This window comes from Lepus europaeus, chromosome 7, assembly GCF_033115175.1.
Source record: "Lepus europaeus isolate LE1 chromosome 7, mLepTim1.pri, whole genome shotgun sequence".
Classification (NCBI taxonomy): domain Eukaryota; kingdom Metazoa; phylum Chordata; class Mammalia; order Lagomorpha; family Leporidae; genus Lepus; species Lepus europaeus.
Genome location: NC_084833.1, coordinates 132204636 through 132214172, shown reverse-complemented (window position 1 = coordinate 132214172; position 9537 = coordinate 132204636). Strand labels below are relative to the sequence as shown.

Sequence of the window (9537 nt, the reverse complement as noted above, 5' to 3'; positions counted from 1 at the left end):
AGGTGGAGGCTTAACCCATTGTACCACAATACTGGTGCCAACTGTAGGTTCTTAAATAAATCTTTGTGCATTTCTCTCAGTCGTAAATGTAGACTCCCAAGATCTGTTTTTGGGCAAATAATTCCATTGTTTCACTTTAATTTGGTGTAATGTTATTTCAGTTCTTCAAAATTGTATTAGCAGAATATGCATAGACAAAGCCAAAAGCTATTTACTATTCTTTTTCTTGCTTGAATCTTCTCTCCTATTTCAAAATATTTAGGAGCTTGGCAGAGAAAGAAGCTGATGGACTAAGTGATAAACAGCTCCCATATACTTATTCACTCCCTAAATAATCATACCAAACAGAAGTGGGGAAAGCCCGGGAGTGCAGTGGAGGATGGCCCAAGTCCTTGGGCCCTGCACCCCATGGGAGACCAGGAGAAGCACCTGGCTCCTGGCTTTGGATCAGCGAGATGCGCCATCCGCAGCGGCCATTGGCGGGTGAACCAACAGCAAAAGGAAGACCTTTCTCTCTGTCTCTCTCTCTCTCACTGTCCACTCTGCCTGTCAAAAAAAAAAAAGAAGTGGGGAAGGACTGAGGCAGGAGTCAGGAATGTAGTATAGGCCTCCCTCATTCTGAGAGCTAGGAATTGGACCTGGCACTGGAAATCCAAGCTGGGCACTAAGAGGTAGAACTAGTGTATCTTAGCTAGCATGATAAGCATTAAGCTAAATGCCTGGCCTCTCTTTTAAAATGTCTTTTCTTTGCCATATTTGAAGTGAATGTGAATGATGTTTTTCTGGAAATTCTTCTCTGTTCTTTTCGATCATAGCTTCAGTGATGGGTCATTGTCTTTTTCCCTGAATACTTCTATATTCTTCTCCTGAACACTACTCATCCAAGGGTCAATATTGTATCCCTTTCAGTCTGTAGTATAATTCCCCTTGACAGATGTGGCCCTTTGTGATCCAAAACTCCTGTATCCCTCCAGCTGGGACATTTTTTATGGCTTTTATACATTAAGTTTGACTCCCTGTTGAACACTTCTGTGTGGCTGTCTAAAAGTTCAAGTCTAAAATGAAACCTCATCCTTTCCTTCTTTCTTCATTCCCATATACAAGATATACAACTCTGTGAATGCTTGTTTTGTGACAGAGTTGATATGCTGAGCAGAAGTGTTCTGTTACAGATGATGATACGATTTGTAGACCTGGCTGTGTATTTCACCTGGGAGGAATGGCAGAATATGAATAATGCTCAGAAAATCCTGTACAGGGATGTGATGCTGGAGACCTACAGTATCTCTTTCTCCTTGGGTAAGTGACACCCATCACATACCAAATGGGAACCTTTCTTGCTAGTTTACAAACAAGTTAATTAAATTAAAAAGTTTAATTATTGACAGGTATGGAATTTGAGAACATGAATAATCTGAATGTCTTCCATCTAGGAAAGGATTCAAATTGGAACATTTGTTGCCTAGCACCTGGACCAAGCTGTAGTTCTTTAAATAACCCAAGATATTTATTTCACAAAGTCTTACATTGTTTCCATTATTAGGATACTGCATGACCAAACCTGATTTGATTTCCAAGTTGGAGCAAGAAGTAGTGCCATGGATGGTGGAAGAATGCCTAAATCAGAGCCTTCCAGGTCAGTCTGCACATACTGGGTAGGGAGGCCAAGGCAAAAACAGTGCAGCAGATGTTGACTGTGCTCTTTCCATGAATTTTTCCCAAGACTTACTGCTGATGACAGCTGGTTTTGTATATCAGACACAGGCATTGTAGAGTATTTAGGGATACCAATATCTCCATAATTATTTTGTTCTTGGTGAAGATGTTCTTTGATTTAAAAAAAAAATTCCAATCTTTTTTGTTGTTATGAAGGCTTTTTTCTAGGTTAGATTCATTTCCCAAATTCTAACTTGTCCTTCTCTACACTTTTCTACCTTTTCCTTTAAGCATTTATTAATTCCTTCAGTGCTTGTTAATTGGGCAATTACAGAAATTTATTTCTTACTAATTGCTCCAACTGAGTTCCCACTCATGGCTTTGGCCATGCACATAACTGAATATTTTAAGCATCTCAGGGCAGAACCAATAAATGTGAACTCTCCCTTTCTTAGTCTCTTTTTCTTTTTTGTCTCTCAAATAAATAAGAAAGTGTTAAATTGTTGGGAACATTTGAGGAGTGAGCCTGTGGCTGGCAACCCTCTATTTCATTCTCTCTGTATCACATTCTCTGTCTCTCTCACTCTCAAGTAAGTAAAAAAATAAGTGAATGCTAAAAAATGATCTGGAGTAAGCCTCTGTGCTGTGATATCAGAATTCATAAAGGTAATCATGAACTTATATAGGGACATGAAAATAAAGTGTCCTAGACTCATCAAGAAAGTCATGAAATTCTGAGTAACAAGGTCAAGTAACCTCAAGGGTTCATCTTGAACGGCTCAGATTTGTTTAGAAGAAGAGTTTGAAGTATGGATTCTTATTTTTTCAACATCATTGAAAAACAACAAAATGATAAAAGGGCATAGGAAGTGAAAATAGGAGACAACTGGTCAAAAGTCCCCAGAAACTCAAATTATCACACAGGAGTGCTTAGAGAAAGAATTAAGAGGAAATAGCCAGTGCTGGTGATTTCAGAATGAGTTACAAAACATTTTCAAAGAAGGTGGACACACCCTGAGATACAGAAACAAATTCTATAAAACAGTAGGGAATTTATTCCCAAGGGGATATCTTGGGACTTTTCTGTACCTATTATAGTTATAAGAAGCTGAAGACATCAGGTTTCCATAGGAATATGTGGAAGCTGTCATAGAGTGCAGATAAAAGCAGAGTTTTTATTTTGAAAAATTTCACAAATTTTGTTTTCCTAGAAAGACTGAACAAGAGATAAAAACAGATTAAAGTGTCATTTCTTAAATGTGGTCCTGCTTAGAGTGCAGACACATTTCATTCTTCTCCACCTGCAAGTAAATGATGCAGTAAAACTTTCCCATATTTATGGTTGAAATACCAGAGACGATATTTTTATAAATATAAATGGGAGAAAAAGAACAGGGAAAAAATGGTTTCTAAGCATGGGTGAAGTTTTACTTAATATTTGTCCATTCTTTAACATCATATATAATTGTTTCATCTTTGTGAAAGGCATTTGAGGAAGGAGAGAAAGAGATCTATTAGCTCACTCTCCAAATGCCTACAAGACTAAGGTCGGACTAGTATGAAGCCAAAGCCCTGGAAATCCCTAGTCTACACTGGTGTATTACAGGGTCTCAAGCACATGAACTGTATTAGAAGCAGAGCAGCCAGGAATCAAATGGCCCTACTTTGGGATGCAGGTCTCCTAAGCATTGAATTCACACACATCTTACCACAAAAGCAATTCTGCCATACTTGAAAAAAAATCAGGTAGTAAGCAGAATCATGATTTGACATCAGGAAATCTATTTGCACAATTTAATATATTAATGTTAAGGAGAAAAAATTATATATTTTTCATATGAACATCTTGTAGCAATTTTGTTAAAAATCTATGCTATTTGGATAAAAAATAGCTTCATTCTACTTACATGAATATGCCAGGAGAAAATTATGTTTCACTGATATGGTTGTTTTTTTTTTTCTCATTTCAGTTGCCATGAAAAAGGATGACATGATTAAGACCAACCAGGAAAGTCAGGACAAAAATCTGAATCAGGATGTTATGAAAAATAACAAGACAACCACTCCCAAGAGAGTTGAATTAAGAAAAACACTTAATGTAAGTTCAATCCATATTCCAAAACTGATTATCAAAAAGGGAAATTATTCAAGAATGAAACCTGAGGAATGCAATGTATGTTCCAATGTATACCCCCCAGTGGACTTGATAAGCTACAAGCTGGAGAGAAATTTGATGCCAATAAAATATCTGGGACCTTACTCCAGATCTGTGAGCCTCTTAGCATTACAAGATTCAAACTGTTAAGGAGCCATTTGAACATATTGGACAAGGGAAAATCTTGACAAAGAAGAAGATATTCTATAAATCTAACAGAGTTCATTTAAGAGAAACCTGTCATAAGTATACTATCAGTTTTGGAAAAACAGCTCAAATAGTAAAACCTTTCCCTAAAAATTCTAACCTCAGCATAGATCAACAAACCCACATAACAGAGAAATTTTATGAATATATTAGTTATGTGGAAGCTCTCATTTACCAATCACAACTTGCAATAAATCAGAGACCACACATAGAGAAAAAAGCCTATGCATATAAATCTTTTGGAAAATCATCCAGTTGTAAATCCTTCCATACCATCCATCACAGTACTCACATACAGGAAAACCCCCATGTGTGTAATGAATGTGGAGAAACCACTCACCAGATGTCAGATCTCATTAGACATCAGAAAATTCACACACAGAAGAAGCCTCATGTATGTAATGATTGTGGTAAAGCCTTTTTTCTGAAATCACACCTCATACCACACCAGAGAATTCACACAGAAGAGAAATCTCATAAATGTGTTGACTGTGGAAAAGTCTTTTTGTGCAAGTCAGACCTTGGCAAACATCAGCGAATTCACACAGAGGAGAAGTCTTATGAATGTAATGACTATGAAAATGCCTTTGGCCAGAAGTCAGACCTCACCAAACATCAGAGAATTCACACAGTGGAAAAACAATATGAATGCAATGACTGTGGAAACGCCTTCAACTGGAAGTTAAACCTTGTAATGCATCAGAGAACTCACACAGGGAAGAAACCTTTTGAATGTAATGAATGTGGAAAAGTCTTTGGTCAGAAATCAAGCCTCAATGCATCAGAGAATTCACACAGGGGAGAAACCTTATGAATGCAATGATTGTGGAAAAGCCTTTGACCGCAAGTCAAACCTCATAATGCATCAGAAAATTCACACAGGAGAGAGACCTTATGAGTGTAAGTAATGACTGTGGAAAAGCCTTTTTATGCAAGTCAGACCTTGGTAAACATCAGTGAATTCACACAGGAGAAAAACCTTTTGAATATAATGTCTGTGGAAAAGCCTTTCACTGGAAATCAAACTTCCAGTGCATCAGAGATCTCACACAGGGAGAAACCTTTTGAATGTAATGATTGTGGAAATGCCTTTGGCCAGAAGTCTGATCTCATCAAGCATCAGAGAATACACACAGGGGAGAAATCTTAATGTAATGACTAGAAAAACCTCGGTTCAGAAGTTAAGCTTCATAATACATCAGTGAATTCACACAGGGGAGAAACCTGTAATGACTGTGGAGAAGCCTTTGGCCATAAGCTAGCCCTTATCAAACATCAGAAAATTCGCACATGAGAAACACCTGATGTAATCACTGAATATCTGTGGAAAAGCCTTTTGCCAGAAGTCAGGCCCCATCATACATCAGAGAATTCACACAGAAGAGAAACCTTATGTATGTAATAACTGTAGAAAAGCCTTTAGCTTTAAGTCAGACCTCATGAAACATCAGAAAATTCACAAAGTGGGGGGGACCTTATGAATGACTGAAAAGCCTTTGGCCAGCCCCATAATACTTTCAACAATTCACACAGCAGAGAAATCTTACGAATTTAATATTTGTAGAAAAGCCTTTGTCCAAAAGGTTGATGTTATCAAACATCATAGAATTCACACAGGGTGGAAACCTTATGAATGTTCTGTGGAAAAACCTTTAGGATTAGTCACAACTCAATTCATCAGATAATTCACACAGGGTAGAAACATCATGAATATAATGACTGTGGAAAAGCCTTTTGCTGTAAATCAAAACACAACCAGTGAATTCACACAGGGGAGAAACTCTATGAAGGTATTGACTATGGAAAAGCTTTTGGCCAAAAGTCAGACCTCATTGAGCATCAGAATTTACACAAGGGAGAAGCCTCATAAATGTGATGACTATGCAAAATTCTTTTGCTATAAATCACAACATATAACAGACCAGAGAATTCACACAGGATTAAAGTCTTTTTAATGCAATGACTGTGGAAGAGCCTTTGGCCATAATTGACAACTTATAATGCATCACAGAATTCACACAGGGGAGAAACTTTATGAATGCAATGACTGTAGAGAAGCCTGTTACCATAAGTCAGACCTCATAAAACATAAAAGAATTCACGCAAGGGAGAAACCTTATGAATGTAATGAGTTAAGAAAGCTTTAACCAAAATTCAACACACTTCTGCAATCATATTTATATAGAGGAAAACCTTGTTGAATGCAATGCATGTAGAAAATCTTTTCTCCAGAAGTCACATCACATCAGACATCAGAGAATTCACGTGGGGAAGAAACCTCAAGAATGCAATGAATGTTGGAAATCTCTTTGCCAAAATCACATTTTATAGCATCATAGAATTCACAGGGAAATTCATGAATGTAAAAGCCTTTTGTTGTAAAGTAATGTCTCAACACATGGCATTGAAACAAGGGAACAACCTTAAGAACATACTGAACGTGGAGAAGCTTTTTCCCCAAATCAAAGAAACCATTGTGACAAATCCTTTTGCTGGAAATCACAACCATTACAACAGGTACTCTCATAAGGGAGAAAGCTTGTAAATATTATTAGTGTGAAAAAAAATTGTCAGAAATCAATCATTATACATCATAGAATCACACAAGAGTTTTATTAGGAGTGTAATGAATGCAGAAAAAATATTTTCCTGGAATTCAAACTTACATAGATACAGAATGCACAAAAGGTGATATCCTTTGGATGTAGTAAATATGATAAAACCATTAGCTGGAAACTAGATATCAGAAATCATCAGAGAAGTCATAAGGGGTAAAAAAAATCAATGTATTGAATGTTTAAAAAAATCCCTCTCCAATGAATAAGTATTCAGTTCCCATGAAGAGATCAGAAATGAGAATACCATAAGTCATCTGCCAATGTTTAACTAAGAACTCACCAAAGGAAAAATCCTATGACTGTAATGTATTTGGAAAACCCTTTACTCTAATCCAAAATTTTGCAAAACTTGGCAGGATTACAGAGGAATCTCTGAAAATGTAGTGTGTCTGGAAAAATTATTTGGTGTAACCTCACCTCAGCAATTATTAGGCAATTCACATGATGAATTGTGGCAAACTGGTTAACCATTATCCAGAAATTATATTGTTATACAAGCTGCATTTTTAATTTCCAATTAAAGTGGGACCAACTAAATGAGTTGTGCTTTCATTTATAAATTTTGCTAACAAATAAGTTAACAGTTATCATAAATAGTCATTTGGAATACCCTCTTCATCAATTACAAAGTCACTTGTTGTATAGCAGTTTTGTTGTCTGCCTAGGATTCTTTCCTCACATTATTGTAGTACAAACCATGATGTGACCACAGGCACGTCATCTGACATGTGTTCCAGCCATAATATTGTTCTCCAGTCCTGGATGGTGAATGTTGTATCTAGCAGAGGCAATTAAACTGTGGTCACCTGTATACTCATATGATAATTTTCAATTTATCCATGTGCATGTCTGAAACTATCCAAGATCTTTTTGAATGTTCAAGTAGAAGTTGTCCCACACATCACCCTCATTCTATAAAGGGCAACCTCAAATTCTATAAATTGCAATGCTCATTATCTGAATTTTTGTGTTTTTTTTGAGTGTCCAATCCCTTTGAAATTATTTCATAAATGATCCCCCTTTTTCTACTTTTCTTCCTTTGATTCTGTCTTGCCCAGAGAAAAGAACTTGGAAAGAAGTCGATCCCTTTGCAACAGAGAAGCATGCACATGAATGCACTTATGTATTAATGTAACTTTACAATGATTTTGTTATTTTTTAGTCGTATTCCCCTCCAAAGGTGATGCTCAGTTTTATTAAATGTGTGTTTTCATCTCTTTCCAATTTTTACATAGTCCTTTCTGAATTTTAATCAGATTCACATTCAGCTCAGTTCTTGCTTTATACTCAGGATGGAGAATTTACCCAGTTTGCATGGCCATTCCTTGATTACTGGGCTACAAATGGTGTGATGATCTTCTAGCTGCAATAACTCTTTTATTTCCTATTTGGAGGACAATCCTGCATGTCATCTCTTCCAGCTCCAATACAACCCATTGGGAAGAATTCATTATCCCTGCTCAATTCCCCTCAGCTTCTTCCAAGTGTTCATCAAGTTAAATCTCAGTATAATCAGAGACTTAAGAGAAAATGAACGGTGTGGCTGTAGGCAGTTTCAGTGAGGTTGAGTGGTTTGCTGGACTGCTGTTTTGTTTGGGACAGCTTCCATGTTAACTAATTTTCCACAATAGTGCTTGACTGAGGACTTTTTCTAGGCTCTTAACTAAGTTTATGTTTTTATCATTTAACTTTGGAATATTATGTTGAAAAAATTTATATATGTAATTACATATATATATTTATATATGTGATTATATTATATATGTGATTGGGTTAACTTGGGTTTTACATTTAGTCCTGCCTACAATCACAATTGTTTTCACAATCCAAAGGCAAATAGAGGTTTATACTCAATGAAAATGAAAATTGATATCATCATGCAGATAAAAAGGAAAGTGATATAACTGTGAGCAATGACAGGTGCCACCAGAAGCTGGAAGTGGCAGAGATTTCCTAGAGACTGGAGGAAGCACAGACCTCCTTGCATTTCAGCTTGAGCCAGAACATGATTTAATGTCCATCCTTCAGATAGTGATAGTATACATTTCCATTGTTTAAGTCATTAAGTGAGTTATTATTTTTGACAGTAACAATAGGCAACGAGATTCTCTTGTTATTTGAATCATGAAGTTCCATGAGACAGATGAGCACAATCTTGTGGTAGAAATCAAAGACTGATCAGATTTGGGAAACTTGACAGAAACTTGCTAGTAGGGTCAATAACATATTAATCATTAGCTCCTTGATCCATGTATAAGTATTAACACATGACAGTTATTTCCTTATAACCATCATTGTTAGACTATAAATAATGTGGTGTGCCTTTAGAAGCCATTTCTTAAGTCTAGATGAAATTATTGTTTTTCTAATTAACTTCTATTTATTAATAATGTGATTATTGCTTTTCTAATGTTTTTAATCACTAGAGCCTCAATAAATTCCTTTCTTCTAAACCTCATTGGCATGTATTTTATTTACAAATAACCTTGAGGGACAGGAAGAGTACAGTTAAATTCGGAAGTCTACTAATTTCTCTGATTTTTAGATTTGGTGTTTGATTCCTACATGTGTTATGGATTCTATTAAGTGAGACACAGTTCAGTTTGCTGACTGATGATGGCATAGCCAGGTAACTATACATTTACTAGCATGGTGTCTTGTTTTACTTTATACTGAAAGAGCCTGAATTTCCATATGGGCTTCATTTTATTACATATGACTTGATCAGAGTAGGGGATGTTTTGACCTGCTTGAATTTCTTTCCATCTTAGTTTTATTTTTCTGCAAAACAAAGTTGAGACAGTAGGATGTATGAGTGTCTTATGTAGGACTTGATGCCAGAGAAAGAGTGAGTGTATAGGAAATGTAAGAAGAGGAAGAAAGTTCAGAGAAGAAAGCACT

General features: G+C 36.2%; 1 protein-coding gene across 1 annotated transcript; it reads left to right on the top strand.

The window, feature by feature from the left end:
- The first annotated feature begins 1175 nt into the window (after positions 1–1175).
- Positions 1176–5499, top strand: LOC133764050 (zinc finger protein 84-like). The gene is made up of 6 exons (XM_062197685.1): positions 1176–1299; positions 1544–1636; positions 3627–3668; positions 4084–4517; positions 4614–4709; positions 5362–5499. The coding sequence occupies exons 1-6, from the start codon at positions 1176–1178 to the stop codon at positions 5497–5499; spliced, it is 927 nt and encodes a 308-aa protein (XP_062053669.1).
- The last annotated feature ends 4038 nt before the right edge of the window (positions 5500–9537 follow it).

What these genes read in the sequence shown, in the direction of transcription:
- LOC133764050 (XM_062197685.1), top strand. Translation starts at nt 1,176, where the DNA reads ATGATACGATTTGTAGACCTGGCTGTGTATTTCACCTGGGAGGAATGG. An exon ending in GATTAAGACCAACCAGGAAA is followed by an intron (nt 3,669 to 4,083) that starts GTCAGGACAAAA and finishes TTGGAAAAACAG; the next exon opens with CTCAAATAGTAAAACCTTTC. An exon ending in AATGTGTTGACTGTGGAAAA is followed by an intron (nt 4,518 to 4,613) that starts GTCTTTTTGTGC and finishes GCCTTTGGCCAG; the next exon opens with AAGTCAGACCTCACCAAACA.